Source organism: Protopterus annectens, chromosome 1.part0, assembly GCF_019279795.1.
Source record: "Protopterus annectens isolate FY-2018-M chromosome 1.part0, PAN1.0, whole genome shotgun sequence".
NCBI classification, from domain to species: Eukaryota; Metazoa; Chordata; order Ceratodontiformes; family Protopteridae; genus Protopterus; species Protopterus annectens.
This window is the reverse complement of record NC_056725.1, coordinates 1,762,103,127-1,762,129,229: the sequence shown is the minus strand read 5'-3', so window position 1 is coordinate 1,762,129,229 and position 26,103 is coordinate 1,762,103,127. Positions and strand designations below refer to the sequence as shown.

Genomic DNA, 26,103 nt, shown 5'->3' with positions numbered 1-26,103 from the left:
ACTCTAAAGAACTTAAATTATCTCTACAAAAACAGCCACAGTTGAAAGGGTTTAAAATTATTTAATAACAAACAGTCAAAACACAAGAAAATACTTTTCACTACACAGTGCTAGTCAAGAGTTCAGAGATCACAGAGAAATACTTTTCAGTAGTACAGTTCTGACATCACAGAAACACAGTTAAAAACACAGTCTAATCTTTCTAGTTTCTAGCTATTTCTAAGAGAAAACATAAATCTAAGAAACTTACATATAGAGCAAGAGCGTGCTGGTGAGTTGAATAGTCAATACAAAAATGCTCTCTGATTCTCTCTGTTTTTAAAATCACATTCATGGTTCCCATTACATCATTCTTCACACTTCCCTGGGTTCCCAGGCTAACTACATTTACATTCTTAACATCTCCTTTTGTTATCTTGCAGCTGGTCAGGAAGCAGAGCAATAAAAATACATTTGCATGTTTAACTCTAGCAATTTAACTCTTGGTTAAAACAATAGAAAAAAATGTCTTCATCTAGACAGGTCGGAGCCATGTTTACATCAAAGGGTCACGACATGTTTTACTTGGTCAGTAGAGTGCACTGTTGTTAAACATTTTCCAGTTTCACATGTAACACTATTTTTATCATTTTTATCATTTAAGACAACACGCCTGTGGTTTACATTAACATTTACAGATGACAGAAATCTGGCTAGGCTGGCAGCCTTCATCTATCTTCACCCAACCTTCACAGCATCCATCAGCGGCAGCAGTGTCATCTTTGCGACAGCGGGCTAACATTCCAAACACTCATTACATCTGTTGCCCCGATTATAGAAAAGTACTTGGTGTTTTTTAAAGTTTCTTTGTCTTTCTTCTCATCCATTCCTGCTGGGATAATGCATTACATGGCCCAACTTTAAAGTTGTATTCATGGGGATTTTGACCTGATGTTTGTGTTTTTCTCTCCCACACTGCCTTTTTTTGTTTTGTGAAAATCTTGTAATTATATTACTACTTTTTGCAGCCTTTGAACCTGTTTAGCAGACTACAGATTAAACCACAATTTAATTATTACAGTGATCAGGGCTGCTAGACATAATAAATGGTAGCAGAAGATCAAGTTAATATCTGCAGTTCAAGCCATACAACTAGAGTCACCACCTGTCTCACTTTGTGAGGGACAGTCCAGTCCCTCTTTGGACAGTTGCGTCCTGCAAAACAGTTGTAAAAATGGCAAATGTCCTGACATTTTAGGACAAAATTATTTCCTATATTTTATGTAATAGCTCCATAAAAGTTATTCTGTACCAGAAACATCTAAATGTTATAAGAAACAGAATAAGCAACTAAAATGCTACAAAAATAAGCTTTTATTTAGGCAAAATAGTGAAGTTCTATCGTCTGTACTGGCTGTGGGTATGTTTCAGCCCGCAAAATCTTACCTTTGTACCTAAAATATCCCACTTTGGGCATTTGAAAAGGTAGCAACCCTACATACAACAAATAGGATTACTTACCTCTAGAGGAATTTTTCTCAATTAGATTCAGTCCAGTTAAAAAAATAACAGGATCCAGTGACACAGTCAGCAACTTAATCCACTGAAAAACTTTCATTAAATTGAACTGGGTTCAGTCGGTCAAACATATTTATTTCAGCGTTCGAAATTTCGTGTACTTTAAACATATTGTGACCTTGCAGTGTTGACACTGTGACATTTCAGTTTGCCGCATCACAGAACTCGGCTTTGTTTTCAAGTCTTAACCCACTGGCCGTTTCGCACACGAATGGGCGTGACCAACGTGATTGACAAGCCTAATGCCTGTGAAGTTGAATGCAAATGAGGCATGATTGGCATGCCATATAGATTTGCCAGTGACATCATGAATATTCATTTTTTAGTTTACTCTCTTCCTCCAAGTAGTAGTGCGATCTCGGAGTTGGCATATTTAAGTACGGGTGTGTATGTATGGTAAATTCGGGGACAGTTGACAGATACAGAGCTGCCTTGCAAATAAGGCTACACAGAATTTTATAACTTGTACTGCTTTCCTACAAGATAGCACAGCATCTATACTGCAGTACAAACTAAATGCAAACGCGGCATAACCCATTGTGTTTACAGCTTTGGCGATCGACACCGCTGGAATGCTACGCTAAGAGTCTGGTAAAAAGCCAAACATTGGACAAGAAAAGTCCAAAATTAGGGACACATTTTATGTATAATATTAATACGCTTAAAAGTTAATAGAAAAAAAAATAAAAAGTTTGCCTCCACGCATTTTCGGCAACGTTGTACTGTACTGGCCCAATGACAGTTTCGCGCAGAAAGGGCGTGGTCATGGTGATTGACAAGCCTTAATATCTGTGAAGTGGAATGGAAATGAGGCACGACTGGCACTATAGTAGCCCGTGACAACATGCATGTAATGATTGCTGATGAGCAGCTTTGCAAAAGTGTAAATTTTTATTTTCCTATTTCCCTACACTACAACAATGAAGCATTTGTCTGTACAATAAGTATAATAGTTGGTATTACTGGCTCTGTGCAATCCTGAGTGATTTATCCAAAAATAAAAAAACTTTTACTATTGAGTAGCTGGGGAAAACAGGCAAACCTCAAGGTACCATATTTGTTAACATCTAGTCTCTTCCAACCGTAAACAGAAACACACCACTATATTTCGAATACTTCCGGGGAAAGTTTTTTTTTCCGGTTCACATACATACATACTTGAAAATCAATGTTGAGTTAGTCGGAGGGTGAGTTGTAGACCTCATTTTGATTTGTTAGAATGCTGATATATAAAAATAAGTAAATAGTGTATGCATTTTTCAGGTTGAGTCTACGTGGTGCAAGAAAAAAATACATAGGAAAATGTTATCCTGGCCAAGTCTGAAAACGGTCTATAACAATACAGTAAATAACGGCGTAATTTGAAAGGAACATTAGATCGTTCAGAGATGATATTAGATTAGATTATAACAAACTAAACAGGTTAAAGATGAAGTATAATGCGATACATTAAGCATAAGAACCACGCAATAGCACTGGCCAATACAGAATGTGTAAAATATTGGACGGTTAGCAGATAGTTCTAAAATGAGTTTAAAAGTGGAGATAATGGAAGGGCGCATACATTTCAACCTACATCAAATCAATAATAGCTCTCACCTTGTCCAGATTTTCACAGACTGTCCAGATTTTTTTACTCATATTTTTGGACCGTTTCTTTTAAAATTGTAGTTTTTTTTGGCAAATCACTGACGACCGAAATCAGAAAATAATGACAGGCATTTAATTTTTAGCCATCAGAAAATGCATGCAAATGCAAAACCTGTTATACCCTCAACTTTCTAAATTTGTAAGAACGATATTTAAAAAAGTGTCCCTATTTGGAGGCATTTGCCCCCCCCCCCCCTTCCCCCATTATTTGTGGTTTGCCCAGATTTCTTGTTCTAAGAGGTTGGAGATATGATATAAATCATATTATGGACAAATGTTCTTGAGAAGCAGATCCAGCTGGCCAACAATCTGTAATAGCTTATAAGCATGATATTTGAAGACTGTGGGACACAATCAACCAAAAAAACGAGAGAAATGGCAAAATTATACAAAACTGTGGTAGAATAATCATGTTCTATTAAGCTTGACTATGCAACTCATAAAATGGTATTGATAATGCCATTACATTTTTTTTTTTGCAGGGGTCGCTGCCTCCTGTAGCCCCACAGCTCAAGATCACTGTAACGTAAAGCAGAGTAGTCCAGGGTGTCTTAACCTTGGACTTAGTATAGAGTTACTTATTTCCACTTTCAGTATTGCCATTGTGTATTCTGCATTTGGAATCCTAAGAATCTGAACCCTAGTGAATAACTTCCAACCATGCTGTTGCATCTTGGCTTAACCTTACAGCAAAGTAGAAAAGATGCCTTCCCATTTTCCTGCTGCTGTAAAGTTTCTCAGTGGATGAGCTCAGGGCTTGATTGTCTTCAACCTAACATTTTTTCCATATGTATCACCAGAACCTCAGGTACAACTATGTTAAGAAAGTTTAAGATGGTAAGTCGTTACTTCGTACCCTATCTCAGCTGTACCATTCCTATCACTGTGTGCTAAAATGTGCCATCACAGTGGTCACACTCCTTGGTGTACAAAAGTGATGGACATAATGCACACAGTCTCAATGACCTATCTCATTCTAAACCTGGGTCATCAAGATTATGCAGAGACCCTCTAGCCTGATTTTGCGCATGAACAGAACTGGTGCTCTTTAGATAAATGATTCAGAGTGAAAGAGGCCATCAAAAGCATCACATCTGTTACAATTCTTTGACCAAACTAGAATTATTTAATTAAATAGTTGACTGAGGATGGGGAAAACCCATTAAATATAAAAAAATCTTAAATCATAAATCTTTTGCATGCATGCATCTGGCCTACCTTACTCATATTCTCAAACTTTCATTGTTTGTTTTTCTTATCCATTGTACCCATAATATTGTTTTCCTCTGTAATATTGTTAATTTGTCTCTATTTGTATGTCTGTTTGGGGCTTTTCCCCTCGGGTCTCCACTGAAAAAGGGTAATTCTTACCCAGCTGGACCAACCCAGTTAACGAATGCAAATAAATAAATAATAAATAAATATCCCAGGTATAACTTTTTAAAAGTTGGACACTTGGTGACAGTATGGAGATATTGCAACATAGGACCATTTTCAAATGATAATGACATGGATGCAGTTACCAATACATACACAAACCAGCTACCGTCACTAAAACAATATTCTTGACTGTTGGCTGTACACTGTGTACAAACTGAAAGCTACTGATGTATCAAAATAATGTCCGGAGTTCTAAGTGTAAAAGGAAACAGAGTCAAAACTGCACATCAGTACTTCCAGAAGCAATATCACTGACATTAATTTAACATAAAAACTTCATCCTTGTTTCTTTTTTCTCCAAAGGTACACATTATGTCATAAAATGCAGAAAAAGACCACCATGTTGTCATTCAGGAATCCATACTTATGTCTAGATAACATTATTTTTCAGTAAAAGAGAAAGATGTATGTTTCTGTGGTCATTATCTATGTTATAATGAAAAACAGCACCAGTATGTTGTAAAGCTAACAAAAAGCCACATTATAAGTTTTCAGTACTCAGCAAATCAGTATTATTTGAGTTTAAAATATATTGACAGAACACCTTTGAAATGTTCATAATGCAGTTTACTTTGACAACCGTATGGTTTAAATGTGAAACAAAAAAACTTGAATGTAGATCAGTCAGCATTTTTATACAGTTGTACATGCAGTAGGTACTGTGTCCCTGCACACACTGTCAAAGAAAGCAGTGAGACAGGGACATTTTTCATTCTTATAAAAAGGCTGAGTCCCCACATTATATTTCAAAGACTTCTCACTTGTGCTATATTTTCATTTAGTTGTGCCATGGTATTTTCAAAGACTGCTCATTCTTGCTGTATTTTTGTTTAATTATGCAACAGCTTAAATAGTCATTTTTTTCCTGTTGGTTACTACACAGTGAATACAAGTATTAGTAGCTCCATTCCCTTCCACTATACACCTCAGATGTAATGGCAAGTTAAATTAATTAAAACGAACAAAAAAAACTTCCCCTGAACTACACAGGGGGAGTAGTAGGTGCTTGCTTTTTCTAATGCTTTCAGTGTTCCACCCCTCTTCCGTGGTCTGCTGGGCAGCCAATCACAGTGCCTGACTTGAAGACTTGGATCACCTCCACTTGCATACAGGTGTAGTAAAGGTGCTAATTATGTCATCTATGTCAATCTATGTCACAGGCTGAAGATGTGATGACTGGCATAGAACAAAGAAATCCTTTATTTAAAGGGGCTGCCCAGAATTTTGTTGTACCCTTCTATTCTGTGTTTAAAATCAATAGTTTTCAGCAAATACCGGCCATTTGAGGTGTATGGTAGTGGCAGTAGAAAAAATATTCCTTACAAATTAGAATGTAGTGGTTAAACTATACTAGAGTATGAAGCAACAAGGATGATGATGACTGTAGCAGTGACTGCAAGTTACAATCATCAAGCATGCAGATTTGTATGGTGTGTGTGCATCAAAGGAGAGGGTGTTGTAAAATTTTAGACATTAAAACATCTGTTATATAATGTGTTCTTATACATAGGCTGTCACCCTCTTTCTAAAAGATGTCATCTTCAGAATCAAATGGCAAAAGAGAACCAGTCAAAGAAAATGATTTGAGAACACCTGGATTCCGGGGAGTTCGCACTACTACTCTGTTTCGAGCTGTTAATCCAGAGCTTTTTATCAAACCTGTAAGATTTTCTCAATCCATAATCAGTTTATTTATGAAGTTTGGGCTGTTCACATTTTTTTTCTTTGCAACACATACTACATTCAGTTTGTTGTTGTTGTTATGCCTCAACTTTTTAGCACTGTTCTGAAATAATCCAGCATTCTAGCTATAATGAAAATAAACATATAACACAATAAGTGCATTGAGTTGTGATGTAGGTTCTGTTTTAATAGCTTTTGTTGCATTAGTGCTTATGTTAGTGAAGCTGCTCATTATGCAGCATCCATTGAACAGGTGATTAAAAAAACAGCAACATGAGTCTAAGTAATGGCTTCAGTAGAGCAACTTTGAGGTTATATCAAAAGATGGACATTGGAAGGAATGGGTGCATGAGAAAGAGGAAGGATGAAAGCAAGAGGAAATCAGCTTTAATGAGCAATAAGGTGTAGAACACTGTGACTACAGGAAAGGCACACATCAAGGGCAAAGGGTTTATGAATAATCAAAGGAAAATGTAGCTAGGGTAGTCAGGAAGATCAAAGTGGAAATGGAAAGGAAAATTGTTGAAGGGGTTAAGGAAGGACAAACTACTTTTTTTCCATTCACTTGTATGAGTGAAAAGAAACATGTTTGTACTGAAATGGGTGAAGGGAGAAAAGAGTTAAAGAACCAGTTAAGTATGTTGTAGTACTGAATATTTTTTATCACTTTGAAAAGGACATTGAAAAGTGGATGAGACCGGAGAATCACATGAGGGCACACAGAAAAGGAGTCCTTGTGACTAAAACAGGCTAAGACTTTGGGACTAGAATGAGCAATTGTGCAACTTTCTAGATTGTACAGTAGTCCCTAGAAACTGGTTAGACTTCAGTTGATTGGCATATGGTACTAATGATATCATTACATGAGGTAGGGTTCATAAATTATTCAAAGAAGTAATGGCCAGTAAGCCTCACTGCATTCATGGAGAAGGTAGTTGAAACATTTCTTAGCTGCTAACTGTTTAACTGCATGCCAGATAGACTTTTGAGTGAACATTAGTATAGTTTTATAGAAGGAAGGGAGCATTGGTCAAATTGTGCCATTTTTCTGACTTGGTAACAACAGAAATAAGCATAGGAAAACAAGTGGATGGGATTTTCCTATCCTTTAGCAAGACATTCAGTGCAGATTTTCACAGAAGGTGGAAAGAGAAAAATAAAGATAATAAGAGTAAGTCTAAATACAGTATGGTAGATCAAAAACTGGTCATCAGGGAGGAGAGGTCAGTGGTAAAGTATGTGAAGTCTGAGGAGAGCTGGCTAGTGGGATGGTAAGGTAGTGTTGAAGTTAGAAATGATAAAATGACAAGATGCTTCAAGAGTTGCCTTTGGGATGGTGCTGTTCTATATATTTTTGGCAAATATTGATGGGATTTAAACTATCATTACTTTATTCACAAATGACACCAAGAATGATGGGGCAAATAGGAAACTGGAAAGAAAAGTTTAAAAGGTGGTCTAGGAAGTGTAAGTAAAGTGGACAGAAAAGTGTCAGCTAACTTCCAGTCAAGGGCACCCACAGACAGGTGGATCAGAGTTCCAGCAAAATAGGCCTACTGGCTGACAGGCAGATTAATTTTCTTTTAATTTAAAAAATATGTTTTTTAAGGGCATTCTTCCTTAAGAACATCCTTTGTTTTCAGTTGCACAGACATGACAGGTGTCTGTGCAACCGATTGTTTGCATCTTCATCTTCCTCCATGCCCACAGATTTGAATTCCAGAAGACGTTTGGGCTGCAGATGAATGGACAAGGAGGTAGGTGTGTGTGTGTGTGTGTGTGTGTGTGTGTGTGTTTAAATGTTTAAGACGTGTGTGTGTGAAGAAATAGGTAGGTAGGGGTGTGTATGTATAAGTAGGAAGTAGATAGGTCTGTGCGGATGCATGTGTGTAAGAAGCAAGTAAAGGTAGGTGTGTGTGTGTGTAATAGGGAGGTAGGGGTGTGTGTGTGTGCCTCTCAACTGTACAGATTTTTGCCTCGTATTTTTGGTCTGTTCCTTATAAAATGTGTGGTTTTCTGATAAATTGTTGAATATTGAAGTCACTAAATAATACTAAATCTTCTTCTTTTTCTTCTTTCGGCTTTTTCCCGGTTAGGGATCACCACAGCAGATCACCTTTACGCTCATAATTGGCAGTGGAGTTTTACGGTGTCGAGTTGCCAGCCCAGCGCCCAACCTTCCACAGAAGGCACAAACACGCACAAACTCACACTTAGGACCAATTTAGAGTGCCCAGTCCACCTACAGCATGTCTTTGGGATGTGGGAGGAAACCGGAACACCCGGAGGAAACCCACGCGACCACAGGGAGGACATGCAGACTCCGCAGAGAAGGCACCCCAGCCGAAGATTGAACGGGAGAACCTCTTGCTGTGAGGTGGCAATGCTAACCGCTGCACCACTAAATAATACTAAATAAGGACAAATATTTGAGTTTCAGACTTTATATCCTTCAAAAATAATGTAATAATGCAAAACCTTTTATACTAGCCACTTTCTAAGTTTATAAGAACAATATTTACATTCTGTTCCTATTTTTGGATCTCCCCCCAATTCTGTCTGACTTTGTCCAGATTTCTTGCACTAAGAGGTTGAGAGGTATATGTGTCTGTGTGTGTGTGTGTGTGTGTGTGTGTGTGTTTGTGTGTGTGTGTGTGCGCGAGCCTGCATGCGCATATATTAACCTATCTCTGAGAGTTAAAATGGTGGAATAAACTTAACTTTATGCAAACTACCTTTTTCTAAAGCTCACTGCAACAGTTTAAAAACAGCAGTCATTTGCTGCTTTATTCTATATCTATCTATATGTATCTTTATATTAATTAATTGTCCAGATTTTTGCCTTATGTTTTCAGTTTTTTTTCATATAAAATTTTATTTTTCTAGCAAATCATTGAGGGCTGAAGTTAGAAAATAATGGTAGACGTTTGAGATTTAGATTTCATATCCTTCAGAAAATGCATGCAAATATAAAACTTGTTCTATCAACTTTCTAAGGAGGTAGGGGGAGGCATGTGCGTGTGTCATACCTCTCAACTGTATAGATTTTCACAAAATGTCCAGATTTTTGCCTTAAATGTTTGATCTGTTCCTCATAAAAATTCTGTTGTGTTTTTTTTGACAAAATCACTGGGGTGAGCTAAGGATTAAAGTTACTAAATAATGACATGCATTTGAGTTTCCGACTTCATATCCTTCAGAAAATGCATTCTAACACAAATTCTGTTACTCTAGCAATTTTCTAAATTTATAAGAGCAGTATTTAAAATGAAATGTGTCCCTAGTTTTGGGCTTTTGTCCCTCCAGTTATGACAAGCTTTGTCCAGATTTCTTGTGCTAAGAGATTGAGAGGTATTGTGTGTGTGTGTGTGTGTGTGTGTGTGTGTGTGTGTGTGTGTGTGTGTGTGTGTGTGTACCCCTCAGCTGTCCAGGTTTTTGCAGAATGTCCAGATGTTTGCCCCATATTTTTGTGTGTTCCTCATAAAAAGGGTTAAAATTGCTAAATAATGACGGACGTTTGAGTTTTACACTTCATATCCTTTAAAAATGCATTATGAGAGCAGTATTTATAATCTGCCCTTATTTATTTTAGGGTTTGTTCAGATTTCTTGCGCTAAGAAGTTGAGGTGTGTGTGTGAGAGAGTGAAATGCTCTAGTTAAGAGTTAGCAGGTGGAATCTATTTTCAAGTGCATTTTCAAGGAATTGTGAGCTTCAAGGTAAGAGAAGTTTACTGCTGCTCATGCTGAGTCTACTTAAAATGTGCAACTGTTTTGTTTAACAAATAGTATCATCATTGTGGTATAGAATTTTAAAGCAGTGTTACTTGCATCTTGATGTAGAGGGCTGTAGGCTGTACTCCCACAGCATGTAGTTTGTATATTAAGAGGGTGGGGTGCTGCGTTCCTGAGTATGCCCTCCTTTGGATGAGATGCCAAGTAACTCTCAACCTGTTTTTCAGTTTGACATCCATTTCCTATTGCAATATATCAGCTTACCATTTTTTAATGTAACCTAAGCAATTTATTCTTCGAGGGCAGCAGACACTGAATTTGTAGAGGAAACACTGAAATATAAAGTTGCTTTCTAGCAGCAGCCTCTTCATTATTTTCAGATATTTTAATGTGGAATTATTCAGATGACTTACTTCTGCAGAGATTGTACATATTGACTGATATTGGTGGATTGTAATGACAGAAGTTTTTGAGTTTTATGGTTGAAATTTTCTGAATTGGGCAGTACTGTCATTATTGGTTCATATGTTTTGTTTCATTGCTTACTGGAAGAATGTATACAACTAAAAATTTAAAACACACTTTAACAAGTGCTGCTATATTATACAAGGGATATAATTGAATTATATATTATAATTTAATACAATCAGGAAGGTGAATCAAAAACTTTTGCATGGTCTTAAAATGTGTGCTAGGTGCCTATGATTTGAAAACAGCCCAAAGGTAAACTTAACCCGCTACTGGCCAGATGCATTTTCTTTGAATGTGGGTTTCAGTGCTGTTTCAATGAATGTGAGTTTCAAAGGCAGAGAAGTTTTAATGCTAAGTCTGTTTTCATTGTAAGGCTGTATTGTTTTGTTTAGCAAATGTCTGTCAGTGTTTGTGCTATAAAATTTGAAATAAAAGTTGTAAATTAAATCCAAATATCTGTAATCATTGTAGAAGTAAAGCATAAAACAGTATGCACACAGAGTTTTGAACAGTGTTTATCGCAACTGGGGAGACACAGCCAAGTAATTGGACACTGAAATTGCTGCATGGGGGGGGGGGGGCTGAGTGGGGGGGCTCTGGATTTGCACCCGCTGGCAAAAAATCCTGCGGGCTTCCCTGCTTCCAGTGTAGGCAAGTGGAGAGTTGTGCACTTCAATTGCATTATTCCTAAAGTCATGTACACTAACCATGGGAAGGCAATGGCAGCCATACATGAGGAGGAGGACCCCAAGTCATCATGACAAAGTAAAATAGCACTGGCAAAGCCCAAGATAATGTTAGGATTGAGATTTATAATTCTGAATTCACAGTTGTGGTTTGTAGACCTTTAGTAGGCTGCAGTTGGACTAAATGTTAAATTATGGAAACCATTTAGAAGAAGAATGAAATTAAGCTGATGGGGAAAGTGCAGATGGGTTATGAAAATAAGAAACTAGATCTGCTGTCACATGAAGTCAGACTGAAGTCTCAGAATGCTCACTGTGATGAAAGGGAATATGATACACAGAAGTTTAGGAGAATGGTGGTGGAAGAAAGTGGGATGGATGAAAGATGGAACTAGATTTAAAATGGATGTGAGGGAATATTTGATTTATAAAGAGAGTTATAGGAAAATGGCAAATTTCAACAAGAGTCCATGGGATTTTGGACAGCAGAAAAATTAGCATGGGACAGTGCATCTTCGAACTTGATGACATACAAGGATTGCTATGCATAACATTCTGTCTACTTTTGCCTCACACAAAAACTTGGTGATATTGGATACTATTATATTATATTAATGTAGCAAAACCTACCACTACACTTCTGATTTTATTCATCATTCATACTTTATTTTGTTAGTTAATAATTTATGAGTAAATTTAGAGTAAAAATGGAGCTTGCTGTTATAGAGTTAAAAAGTGTCTCCTAGTGCTTGTAGTATTCGTGGTATAAAACCACATGCAGAAGAGGATACATAGCTGGTAAACTTGATTTGTTCTGTGCTATAATCAGCCTGTATTTCTAATTTGTTCCACTGTAACTAAGAATTAACATAGTACATCTAATCCATATCCTCATTTTCTAAAGGTTAGGTTAGACATTGTTTTTTTATAGACTCTGTAATTTTGCTTTCTGGGTAATGAGGTTTAGTTAGGATATTTCCTTACCAGTAGCATTATTTATTTATTTTTGCCATGTGATTACTGGGGTAGCCGAACTGGGTAGAAGCCAATTTTCAGCGGAGGCCCGCCAAGAAAAGCTCCAAATTATTACAAAACATTATAAGAAAAATAATTTACAAGCTTCAAAAATGAAACAAAATACTCTGCAGTTTAAATAATAACAAATTAGACATAATATAAAAAGATTGGTTAAGAATCGATACAAGATATATGGCAGTCATTTAATATTTAGTGAAATTTTAAACGGTTTGTAGAGAAATTAAAGGCAAGTTAATTTAATACAAATAGGAATTGCTATATGAAGTGAGGGGAAAACAGGCTTATGGTAAATTTAGAGAGAAAGTCAGGGAAGAGAATTAGCAAGTGTAGATTAGAGTGTGTGATGTACCTTTAAGAAGCATTCCAGTCAGTGGGCACGTACACATAAGTACTGAACACATGCAAGCAAGAGTGCCATTTTGAGTGAGCAGCCAGAGTGAGAAGCGTGCATGTATGTAGTCAGTCAGTTAGATAGTTTAAGTTTAATGTTCCTGCCATCCATCCTGATGTGTTTGTATATAAGCTACTTAAACGAGCACCCGAGCCTCAGCGTCCTCTTAATGTACACAAGAAGAGTGACAGTAAGGAAGCAAGTGAAGAAGGGACAGTATAAGGAATGAAAATGTAATTGTTCACATTTAGGGATATAGTTTATCCTGTTTTTGAGCAAGAACAGAGCCAGATTTTAGCTGAGAAGTCTTTCACGGTGGTTTTGAAAGATGGGAGGGTGTAAACCAATGGATACAGGTAAGGAGTTCCAAGCCTTAGCAACCTTGTACAAGTACAGACAATGCCCAGCAGATTTGCTGGGTTTGTAGACAGATAGGAGTTTTTGGTCACTGGATCACAGTGACCAGCTAGGAACATAGCTGTGTAGAATGCAGGCAGATAGATGTCGGATAATGTTGTAGGTAATAAGAAGTTGTGTATATGTTAGTTAATATGGCAGTTCTAACCAATTTAGACTTTTTAGTGCTATACAGTAGTGGATTCTGAAAGAGCTGTGTGTTGGAAATTTAGCAACTGTGTTATAGCATTGGTCTACTTTTAAGTTTTGTGAAGACTGGATGTTAGTAAGGATGGGGGCACCATAAAGAAGAGTGATGAGGAGGCAAGTAGTGGCAGGTGTAGTTTTATTTGCATTGGTGAGAAAGTTTTTGGCTCTGCAAAGCATCTCTAGTTTTTGATGAGTTTTTCTTATGTAGTTTTGTATATGCAGGTCTAATGTAAGATTATCATCCACTGTCACCCTTAATAGTTTGCTATGAGAAATGACTTTAGTGGTAGTAATATCAAGAGAGAGCACTTTATACTTTGTTTTTTCACGAGAGTGGGGTTTGGGGGGGGAAAGTAGTAGTTTGGTCTTTTATGGGTTGAGCATGATTTGTGAGTTATGAAGCCATGTTTAACTGGCCATTAAAGCTTTCCGAGTAATTTTTTGGAGGTGTACAATGTTGTCAGATGTGCGAATGAGAGTTGAATCATCTGCATATTATTTAAGGGTGGCCTGATGTATAGAAGTAGAGTGGGTGTTGATGAAAATATTAAAGAGAGGCGGCCAAGCGTTAAAGGAAAACTCCACCTTAGAACTAAACAAAAAAAAACATGTTTTTGCATTGTAGCTTTGTTTTCTGAGCTATTTTAATGCCTCAAAATCACTCCAATGCTTATTTTACAATTTTAATGTGTTCCCCCCAAAATGGCAACTGATGGGGCCTGCCTTGGTAATGTGATCTTGTTTTCTTGCTTTCATTCCTTCTTCCCAGAATATATTTCAAGTCCTCTTTATAAGAGTCATGATAGACATAAGGAAGCAGTGGTGTTTTCTTATGTCATTAAGATAGAATGGCAGGAGTATAAAGCACAGTCATCTAACATACCTTCTATAACAGAACTACTTCTATTTTTCCTTGAGTGAACCTCATTTATGTATCTGTCAGAGCTTGTTCTATGCTATAAATAGCTGTTAACTACTTCCAACAAAATAAATTAAGCAAATAGCAGGCTTTTATAAAGGGATTCTTTTGTAGTTCTAAAGGAATTGACAGACCCCTTACACTCTCATCCTGAGGTGTAAAAACCTTCTCTGCGGTAAATGATTCTTGCTGTGTCATGCACATGTGACAACTAATACTGGAAAAGACTCTAAAGTAAGTGTGTCTGCTATTCCCAATGCCTTCAGTGGAAAGATTTTTTTCTCTCTCATGAATGATGCAGAATTAAAGTGTGCTTTATTAGTTCCTTTATTATTTCTGTCATGTTCACTCCCCCTTTTTCCTAGTTTGTATTTTTTATACATTGTTAACCAGGAAAGTGAACTGGCCCCAGCAACCATTTCAGCCATGCCAAGGGCTACATTGGCAAAGATAATAACAAGTAATAAATGCATTTAGCAATAAAAAGAAAGGAAAATACTGCCAATAAGACATCTGACAAAGACTGCATGTACAACACATAGCCAAGGTGTGACAGTGAATAAGTAAAACATTAAACAATATATACTGGAATGTATACATTAATAATGCTTAACTCTACTATGCTAATGTTATTATAAATAAATTATATGCACCCATATTGCACAATTAACAGCGCTGTAAGATGTTAGTGTTCTCTAAATGACTAGGAATCAGCAAGTGAATGTTTTATGGCTTCACAAAAGGAAAGGGCAGGGGGTTAATTATATTTGCATCACTTTTGTTTTCCTAAGATAGTGTGAAAACATACTAAACCTACAAATTCTGGAAATGAATAACCACAACAGTGGAGCCTAATAACTAGTATGGTGAAAAAGATTTGGGACATGAAGAAAGTAGGAAAATGTTGATTGGGATGATGACAGTTATATACCACACGTGTGCATGCACATGCCCCATCTGCTTGTGTGTGTGTGTGTGTGTGTGTGTGTGTGTGTGTGTGTGTGTGTGTGTGTGTGTGTGTGTGTGTGCACACGCGCCTGCACCTGTATGCCCCAGGTGAAGTTTTGCTTTCAGTACTTTCTAGTATAAGTGCAAAGGGCAGTGTTTTCCTGAGATTAATTTCCTGAATGCTGGATGTTACCTTATTGTTTTAGTTTTTTAATGGATGTATTTGTGGGTTTTGAGTTGCATGGTGGATGCTTTGTCAGTTAGTTGGTAGTTTGCATTTGTGTTTCTTATGTATTTGATCATTTGTATACATGTGCATGTACACGTGCACGTGCACACACACTTGTGCAGAAAACTACACTTCATGTCTTTGTATATTCAGGAAGCGTTATTGCTTACAACCTTTTGCAATACTCCCTTGATTCAGCTCAGTCTTTCATATTAAAATGTCTCTGTGCTGCTTTTGTATACAGTGCATTGTAATAAGTTATTTCATTACTGGCACATTTATGTTAAATGTATCTTAACATGTATTTGGTTCAGATCGATCATCACTCTACTCTAGTTAACAGTGTTATAAATAAATAAATAAGTAAAGTTGTTTCATTGTATATAAACCAAATAATAAATGTCACCACCAGCAAAGAAATGATCCTGAGCATGATAGGAAAGAAAAATAACATACGAAAATAAAGGGCTCCGTTCAGGATCAAACCAAGCAGTCAGTCAATCCAAGCCAAAGTATGGGCAAAGTTAATGTCTGTTCAGACCTTGTGCTATATATTCAGTTGCTTGAAGGACACATTTGTGATGGTTTGAAAAAGCTACATAGCAAAAGCGCTTACCGTTTTTGTTTCAATAAAAAGTTTTTTATCTTTTATACCATTTGTATTTGAATGTGGAACATTTGTGGACACCTACGAAGTGGTTCCTAAGCTTTGAATAGACTTTTGTTGTATGCTTTTGCATTGTGCCTTTATTTCTAGACTTCGGCACAGTCTGAACAGACATTAAATTTGCCCATACTTTGGCTTGGATTGACTCACTGCTTGGTTTGATCCTGAACGGAGCCCGTTATTTTTGTATGTTTCATTGTATAATTTATAGCATGCTATACCGTACATGTAATTTCAGAGGGTCATGAACAGATTTGTCTTCTTTTATATAATTAATAGAAATATGCATTTTCTAGCTGTCTAGCATTTTGTTAGCAGAAAAAGTTATGCTGAAAGCTAGTAAGATGTATATTTGACTATGTTGTGTCAGTTCCAAGACATTTTTTGCTAACTACACATAATCTTTTCTTTTTTTTTCTTTTCTGAAACAGAACAAAACAGTAATGGCCATTGGACTGGTAACTATCACTCTCTGTGTGGCATACATTGGCTACTTACATGCAACCACTGAAAATAAGAAAGACCTTTATGAAGCTGTTGATGCTGATGGAACTAAATATATGAGAAGAAGAACATCCAAGTGGGACTAGCTCAGATGCTGCTGCAGAATTTGTAAATAGTTTTGCCTTTTTCAGCTGTGGAAAGGCAATATTGTTTTACTGTGCTATAATGAATGTAAATTATTTCAGTTTTGGAAATAAAAGGTGACCTGTTTGATATGTTTCCACTTTAAAATGAAAAAAGAAAAAAAAACTTTGTATGTTTTATATATGTAAAGAAATTTCCTTTAAGTTAGATTTTGATTTTTGATTATTTAAGGGTGACATTTGTATTGAAAAATTAGCAACTGTCGATAGTCCTTTGAGGAAATGGATGCTTACCATGGACCATTTGGTGTTTATTAAAAGTCCACTTCCATGGTCTAACCTGATACAGAGCAGGCATCAGTTTGTGTTTGTTGTACACAAGAATATAATTCTGAAGGCTGGCTCAGTGGTGTAGAGGACTAAAACCTTAACTGCAAGGCGGGAAACTCAAGTGGTTGATATGCCTCTAGGAGTTGACCAAGGAAAATGGGAGCAGCCTCTCCCTGCCATCCATCTGTCACCATAGAGAGAACGAGCGGTTGGATGAGACACCCCAGACAGCAACAAATAGAAAATAGCATTCTCACATAGCATAGGGATGCCTGGCTATTGCTCTGATGGAATGAATGAGTCATTTGGGTAACTATAGTAAAGCCATCAGGCAGATCCAGTGGGTTACTAAAAATATATAAGTATGGGTTGATCTCACTGTGAGTATTCTGTCTCTTCAAATCTTTATCTTTATTCTGGGTAATGACATAAGGTGGTAGCATTGCACTGAATTCACAGATTTTCAGCAATACACACTAGTCCCTTTTTATAGCCTTATCAGTTTTTGTCTTTTGCACCTCTTCCAGTCTGCCAGTCATCCTGGCTGCAAGGAGGGAGAGGTCTTTAGTGGTCAGGACCAAGGGCATGGAACATACCTGTTGGCTTCCAGGATCCTTGAAGAGTAGAATTTTTGAAGCATGTATGAGTAGAAAATTCTTTATCATATTTTCTGCTGATATTTTTTTGTACCTATTTGCCTGTGAGCTAAATTATTTTAAAGATCAGTGAAAGAAGAGTAAAGAAAGTTATACCTGTGCATATGTAATGTCAACCTATTTCTCACTTTTTGAATTTTTTCATCCCACCTCCTGTTTTTCTTACTCAAGCACTGAAAAAATAGTTGAAGTTAGGAGATTGCTAGTCAACACATTGAATTCCAATAGGTCAGAGCAGCATTCAGTAGGCATTTTGCAGTGATGGTATTGCTGTCCTGACCTGAGATTTACTCCAAAGCACCAGACATACATAATCTTGCAGGAAAATATAAGCATGTGTTTAAAGCCAAGTTCACAGTGTAGTACATGACATTATGCTTCATATCACCGTAATTATGTACTGTTCCAAACAACAGGGTTACACTTGTGCTACATAATGAGATTCCATAACATGAAATCCAAATCAATCTCAGTATGTACAAACGGCATGTTATAATTGACAGTTGTAATCAAAGTGCAGAATGAGGCAGGGCACCATGCCTACCAAAATGCTGTACAGTGTTACTGTAATGTAATGGTAATGATTCTGACAAAACTAATAACTGATATATTGACATCTAAGAAGTGACATTATACTTTGCTGTACTGTATATAGCTAATCACAAGATTCTATTAGCAGTCTGATAGTTGCACACTGCCAGACGCTTCTGGACAGCAGTAGACATTAATGCCATAATTGGGTACTGCACCACTTAGCTGTGTTTTTGAGCTTAATTTTCTGAATGCTGGATATTACCTATTTTAAAGGATATATTTATGGGTTTTGAGTATTACGTTGCATGGTGGATGCTATGTTGGTTAGTTGGTAGTTTATATTTTGGTTTCTTTTATATTTGATTATACATGTACATGTGTGCATACACACACGCGGTCTCACACACACACATGCACACACATGCAGAGAACTACACTTCATATCATTATTTATTCAGGAAGCATCATTGCCATGGTTAAATAACTTACAATCTTTTGCATTATTCCTTTCATTAACTGACCTTGAGTTTTACTCCAAAGCACTATACATGCATAACACTGCGGGCAGATATAGTCATGAGTTTGAAGCCAAGTTCACTGCATAGTACAGAACATGACACTGTGCCTCAAATCACCATAACTATATACTAGTTACACCTGTGGTACATAATGAGATTCCATAGCATGCAGTCCATATCAGTTTCATTATATATATATATATATATATATATATATATATATATATATATATATGTATAGAGCATGTTGTTAGTGATAGTTGTAATCAGAGTTTAGAATATAGTAGGGAAACATGCCTCTTGCAAGCCTATGCAGTCACCATAATGTATGTAATAGTATAGGTTATGACAATGCTAATAACTGCTGTATATCTGTCTAAGGAGAGATACTGTACTTTGCTCTTCTGTACAGAGCTAATCATATAATTCTAACAGCTGTCTGATGACAGTAGCACACTGCCAGATACCTTTGGATAGCAACAGACATTAGTATCATAATTGCATACTGCAGCAGTTAGTTGCTGTTGCGAGATTTGTGTATCTGAGCATTTGCTTTCAGAAACTGTACTGTGTGGTGGTATTTCATGTCTGTATTCTAACAGGACTTTTCAAAACATATAGAGGAAAACACTGTGGCTATCTAAGGGATGCAGAGCATGGAGAGTTAACATTTTATATTGTGTGCATTTGTTTGGGAGGTACAGGCAGGCTCTTGCAGATAGCTGACTTAAGACTAGATTACCAAGTTGTAAGGTAATGTGATCTCTAAGATAATAAGGCATTGTGTGCCTAGACAATCTGTACTTCCATGTGAAATAATTCTCCTGGATCTGGGTGTAGGGACATTAGCATATTGTAAAGGCTTATCATAGACTCATCCATACCTCTGACTATTGCAGGCAGTTGGGTGTTACATTGTTGCAAGTGTAAACTGCCGTGTAATCTGGTCCCTGACGTGTTTGATAAGATTTATAAGTCATCCCTTGAGTTGTTTTTTAAGATATACCTGTGAAAACAGAAACATTTGTGAAGCAAAATGAAACATAACATCTGGCTTTCGTCTGTCGGGTTGGCTGTTTTCTGAACAGAGTAATATTGTAAGATCTGTTGAAAGGGATTAATTGTATGAGTTTTCTGGTCTATAGGATTGTTCAAACATCTAAGTAGACAAGTAATAGCATTTTCAACAGCTGTCCATCAGTTTGATGTATGTATGTGTGCATGTACATGTCTAAATGTCTAAGTTTTAATTACATTTGATTAACCTAGAGTCAGAAGATCTAATGGAAACAACAACAAAAAAAATGGTCTTCATTATGTTTTTATTTATTCATCTTTTTATTTATCATTTGTTGACCGGGAAAGTCTGACTAGGTTCCACAGAGCCTGTTTTCAGCGGAGGCCCGGGGAGAAATGCTCCAGATGCATGTCTTTGGATTATGTTTGAAGTAGTTGAGGTTTTAAATGAAGTGTCTGGCATTCTGACACCTGTTACATCAATTTTGCCTTATCTAGGACTGAAAGAATCTTCTCAAAACAAACATTAAGTGATCTTTACCATTGCTGCAATAATACACACTGAATATATTCTGAAAGTATTTACAGATGATGGGTTGCCTTGATATTGTTTCAGGACTGTATGCAGTGTCAAACATATGCATAGGTTGTAAGGTAAGACATAACATATATGTCATATACATATTTATAAGATTTGAAAAAAAGCTTAATATATGCCCCTCATACATACAGGCTTACTAGAGTCATCTGAATGCTGTGGAGAAAATGCTGAATGTGTTCATAAATTCCTTGTGTTTGCTTACAGTGCTCATTGTCATAGAGGTACTCTGTGCTAGGTTGCTGTTATCCTGCACACTTCTGACTGAACAGTATTAGGTCCCATAAGTCTTTATACTCATTGATAGCTGCCAGTACATATAGTTATGTTCTAAAGGCAAGATGGTGATAGTTGGCTAACTGTTTGAATGTCTTTCACTGTTGTAATAGTTGTGCTCTGTTATTATTACTGTCCTTTATTTTATATGTAATGCCCGTACGAGATGGTTGAGCTCCATGTTGCTCAATACCACATTGTCTGCTAATGATTTTTCCTTTGTCCAAGTATGACCTCTGTGTATGCTGCCTCTACTGCAATCTTATATCTCTGGCAATGAAATTTCATATTCAGATGAGCACTACCCTCCTTCTGCTGTGTATAATGCACAAACATTAACAGAACTGTTATAGTATGGTCTTTTCGTGGTTGTGGTCTGGATTCATCTTCTGTTGAAGATTCTTTTTGATGCACTGTCAGCATTTGCCTAGTTGATCATCCGGCTGGTTGTCTTGTGGTGAGTGACACTAGGACTGTATATGGAGCATGATAGATGTCAGATTTATGTTATTACTTGACTTGTGTAATTTTGTACATGATTTACTGTATCATCTCACCAATATTTGCATGACTTTAACAATGCTGGAGAAGTTACTTGTCATTGCGTACCTGAAAACTAATCTGGCAGCAGTTATGATGCACTATTGATCCGTGGTATTTATTTGTACAACAGACAGTTTGTGCTACTGACTGCACTCTTGGGGTAGATATACTTTTGTTCACATTTGCTCATTTTTGGGAGCTCCTCTGGCTACCTACTTCTTTAATGACTGACTGATATCTACTAGTGTTAGGTTACAGATTTTCCTTAGTGTTACTTGGTATATTTGGTCATCTTCAGGACATTTTTAATATCAATTCTTGATGTACATATTTATTCACTATAACTTGATTTTTGATTTTATACTTGATTTTTGTGTGTTTATGCTTGGACTATGACCTTATTTTTGGATGTTTTGAGGTATTTTATTGTCTGTATTTTGATAAGCTCACACCACACAGCTTATGACTTTATTAATGCCGCCATAAATGTATTTCAATTTGCTCATTAATACAGACATTTGGAATATTTTCAGTCTGAATTTCTTTGCACTCCTTACTGAGTATTTTTATACTTTTATCAGCAAATGTTTGTTCTTTTTATTTGCCATTACATTCTCTTTATATTACATGTGGTAATTTGTTTTTACCATGCTAAAGTATAAGCAAATTAAGCTTCAGTCCATCCACCCATTCAACCACAACCCCTTTTTCCCATTTTTGCAGACATGAGTGGGGTGTCACTTCAACAGTGACAATACATCTAGAGCCAAGATTTTGATGGAAAATTAGAGCTAAGGCAGAGCCTAGTTACTCTGTATCTTCAGCTCTGAACCAGGTTTAGCTTGCTTCAAGAATGTTCACATTGGGTGAATCCCATTTTCACTGGACCTCTGGAGTGAGGAGCTCCAAGTTATGTTTGAGCACGAGCACACACACACACACACACACACACACAGAACCAGTGTGACATAGATAGGCAAGAATAACTGAATGTCCTAATCAAATGACAAAAAATAGGACAATTGGAAGCATAGAATAAGACAATACTAAAGAATTTAGCTAAACTATTTATTACTTGTTTACTATTTGATAACTAGGTAAATGGGCTGATCTGAAGACCCTTTTTAGCCATAACCTGGGCAGAGAAATGCAAATAGAGTAAGAAAACAAACAACAGTGTTGCATATATGTGTGTGTGTCTTGAAGGGAATATTAACAAAGGACGCACATTTCAGTGGTACATAAGTTATAATTGTTGCATCACAGCAGTGGAAATAGATGAGAAAACAAATCATTTTAAATGAACAGAACATACATGGTTAGTTAAAAGCTGTAGTGGCTTGGTGGTGCTAACATTTGTCTCTAAAGCATTTAAATGCTGAGTGCTTACAGAGATGTTCAAGTTGAGCTTTTTTAAAATTGTCAAGGATTGTGTAATGCAGGTCCTAGTCCAGAAAATGCTTGTTCACGCAAAGCAGATGGTGTTATCTTGGAAGTTTCATAGGAAGAGTACCTACTCTCTAAAGGAGTGTAACCCTTTTTACGGAAGGCAGTAGCTGTCTTTTAGAACTTTATATGCTAGATTACCAAGTTAGTGTGCTACTCTTTCAGTGACGGAAACAATTTAAATTTTCCAGAAGTAGGTGGTGGTGAGTGTAGGGGTCATACGGCACAACAAATCTGCAGATCTTATTTTTCTGTAGTTTTTGTGTATTGTAGCCAGAATGAAATGTCAAAAGGGGGAGGCTTCATTCCAGTTTAGGTAAAAGTACATTTTTAGCTAAGGCCATTCTAGCTGTTGGTGGGAGAAGGTGGGAAAGTCTTTAACAGAGTTTAAATTGAGAGGGAACTTTATTACTGATGTTAATGTGAGCAGAGATGGTGAGAAAGTAATAAAGGGTGAGGCCTAAATACCTGTTCTCTGAAACAAAGGGGTTAATATTGTTTTTATTTTTGGAAATAGCTGGTGAGATTTTATAGGGAAGGAGAGTAACAAGACATTAGTTTTATTGTGGTTAATCAGAAGTTTGTTGACTGACATCCAGTGGCATAGATTGCAGAAGGACTGTTGGAGCCAAATTTGCAGATTATTGCAATGTTCTAGATATAGACCACTAGTACCAAGACTTTTGCCACATAAAGAGTGACATTTGGCCCAACCTCCAGAGCTTAGCACTTTTCCCACTCTTAGCTGGATAGATGCCCTCATCTGTGGTGTCTTTAGTTCTTTCTTGCTGCAGTGTGCCTTGGAAGAACCTTTTCTTGCTTAGTTTTAGCAGCCTGACAGTTTTTGGCCAGCTCCAGAACTAGTGCAGTTAAGTACTCCATTGGAAAATGTATTTTCTGTTTGCTTTTACATTATATTGCATTATTTTTCATTTCTTTTTTTCTTTTTCTTTTTTTTGGAGGGGGGATGACCATTATGTTTTCTTGGAGTATGTTTGCTCAGAAAAATAAATACAGCTGTATAAATGTGATTGTAATATGCTAATCCTCTACATGGATTACAATTTGTGGTACATATTCTTAGGCTCCAATCGTCATCCCTAATTGTACCATCTGCTGAGGATTCAGTCATGATGTGTAGGAGAAGGGAAATGTCCCTTCAAGACTATCTTGAAAAGAAGAAACTTAAGATCGCTACCCATGTTGCCATATTGTTAAACAAAAGGGTAGGTGCTTGGCATAATGGTTAAGATGTTTACCTTACAGACACAAGGTGCAGGGTTTGTTTCTCACATAGGGTAACTGGCTAGGCTTAAAATGGTTCACAAGGGCAGTTAGCCTAGTACTAATCTGTGAACGTATATAGTAGATGTCTCTCCTTGGGAAAAGAAAAAAAAGTGTTTTATGGAGAAGTAGGAAGGTAGTCTGGGAATCTGTAGCCCCTGACATCCATGTTACGCTGCAGGGAATGATACCTATTGAGACACCTTTGCAGTCATAGGCCCACATAACTGGTATATCTGAGACCTCTGGCATTGCCTTTCTGAAGGTTGCCATGTCTTCTGACCAATGTACTTCCTGCAATGCTGAAGGCCTTCACGTGGAGTTTAACCCAGATACCATACAGTGAGCAGACAGCTCTGACAACCACATTAAATGTTTCCAAAGGAGAGGACAAAATCCATTTTGTTATGGTTAAGGAAGACATATGGGGCAGTAAAGTGGAGATTTGGGATTCCTGTCTGAATTCTCAGGCACCCCAGGTAGCAACCCCAAGTGAGATTCTAGACATCCAAACTTAGCATATCTGCTCAATCAAGCTTCTTGAGTTGCCTGGACTGCCGATAACAAGTGAATCTCACAATTCCTCTTTCCAGGCATTAGTGCTAGGTATAGATCTGAAGTAGGAGATTCATTTGTCTGCAACCTGTGGGTTATGGATCCAATATCGGATCCGAACCGGCATGATTATCCAGCTATGGATCCGAGCTCTTAGCTCCTCCCCTCACCCATAATGCCCTGCTCTCCCTACATGACCTCAGATCTAGTTTGCCGCGCTGGTAACCAGGTCGTGGATCTTGAGCTCTTCAGCTAAGTGCTATTTAAACCTTAAGAAAGCGTTTTTTTCTTAAATTGTTTTGAGTGATTGTGTTAGGTTCCCTGTTATCTGGTGATAGTTTTAGTTTAAAATTTTTAATTTCTTAAACTTTAAGTTTATCCTCCCCTTGCTGGTCGGAGTTTCTGTGTGTGTGTGTCTTGTTTGGGGCCTTGTGTGTGTGCTTGTGTAGCACTAATTTTTGTCTTTACTTTTTTTTTGTACAAAAAAAAAAGACTTTATTATGTCAGAAGCCCCTAAGGCAATATTTTCCAAGTGCTCCGAGTGTGGCCATAAGCTTTCCCCTGCTGATGGCCGACTTCGGTCGTTGATGCCTTGGGGTTGAACACCTCACTTCTGGATGTTCCATTTGTGCAGGGTTCAACCCCAGGGCATTGAAGGAGCGGAGGTCGAAGCTGGTCCTTGCGGGACTTCTCCCCCCGGACTTGGCTTCGGCTCCCGCTCCTGTGGTGGGTACCGTGGCCTCGGTTCCCTCCTCGCCTGCTCCCCCTCCTACACCTGGGACTCAACCTCCCGCTGCTAGGTTGGAGGAGAGAGAGGCAAGAAAAAAGGACCGGAGAGAGAAGCACCACAAGCGGCGGGCCGAGACCTCCGTCTCGGCCCCGCCAGCTAAGCGGGCTTCTCCTACGGCCTCCTTGGCTGTTGGCTCCCCCCCTCGGCTCCGGTATGTTTTTCACCGGGGCCTGAGGAGGAGGAGACCCGATCTCCGTCGAGGCTATCGAGGAGGCATTCAAGGCCTACCTCGGTAGCCTCTTCGAGATCAACGTATAGCCTTTCCGACGCCGATCTGGACCGGATGATGAGAAGGTTCATCCAGGCCCAGATGCAGATGGGAGTGCTCCTGCCTCCCCCCCCCCCTCTGGGGGGGAGCTCGACCCCATTTTTCAAGCCTATAGCTCCTTCTCCCACCCACTACCCGGGTTCAGAGCCGGGCAGCTTCGGAGCTGGGGGTGGGTCGGCGCCGATAGTACTAGGTACTTCAGATCCGACCCTACCCTCAAGTGTTTCGGATCCGACCTCTCGGAGCCTGGCTCCGAGCTTCGGATCCGGGGGGCTCAGTGTGCCTTCGGTGCCGTCTGTGTCGGAGCTCACTGGTCCTTCGGATCCGAGTGTCTCGGGGCCGGCTCCGATCTACTCTTCGGATCCGAGGGGGAGCCGACTTTCGGATCCTTTGGTCGGGGCTGGCTCCCCCTCGGCTTTTGATGTAGTGGAGAGGGCTCTGTTGAGGGCTTCCGGACCCCCGGCACTTGCTTCGGCTCCGTCCCACGCTCCATCTGCACTGGGTCAGGCTTCCACCATCCGGCCACTGGGACAGCCCGCTTCAGTGCCCCAAGCTGTTCCTTTGGAACAAGACACTGCTTGCGAGGTCTCCTCGGACAGCCTCCCCGAGGAAGCTCCTCGCAAGCATACGTGTAAAAGGAGGCACATAGACTCCCCCGAGTCTTTAACTGAAGACACAGATTTG

At 38.2% G+C, this 26,103-nt stretch overlaps 2 protein-coding genes across 5 annotated transcripts in view; one reads left to right on the top strand and one right to left on the bottom strand.

The window, feature by feature from the left end:
• Positions 1 to 2,177, bottom strand: part of LOC122799840 (CASP8-associated protein 2-like) — a 65,120-nt gene extending 62,943 nt beyond the window's left edge. For both annotated transcript variants that reach the window (XM_044069179.1, XM_044069171.1), the window contains exon 1: positions 1,501 to 2,177. Coding sequence is in view for 1 of the 2 variants with exons in the window: in XM_044069171.1 (XP_043925106.1) it covers positions 1,501 to 1,597 (97 nt within the window). In the remaining variant the exon portion in view is untranslated. The remainder of the gene's footprint in view (positions 1 to 1,500) is intronic.
• Positions 1,916 to 16,731, top strand: SMIM8 (small integral membrane protein 8). 3 transcript variants are annotated; one of them, XM_044069216.1, is made up of 3 exons: positions 1,916 to 1,940; positions 6,158 to 6,308; positions 16,449 to 16,731. In XM_044069216.1, exons 2-3 carry the CDS (start codon positions 6,180 to 6,182, stop codon positions 16,605 to 16,607), a joined length of 288 nt encoding a protein of 95 aa, XP_043925151.1. In that variant the 5' UTR covers positions 1,916 to 1,940; positions 6,158 to 6,179; the 3' UTR covers positions 16,608 to 16,731. The 3 variants fall into 3 exon arrangements, with proteins under 3 accessions (XP_043925151.1, XP_043925141.1, XP_043925134.1); XM_044069206.1 differs by lacking the exon at positions 1,916 to 1,940 and adding an exon at positions 2,358 to 2,440; XM_044069199.1 differs by lacking the exon at positions 1,916 to 1,940 and adding an exon at positions 2,650 to 2,744.
• The last annotated feature ends 9,372 nt before the right edge of the window (positions 16,732 to 26,103 follow it).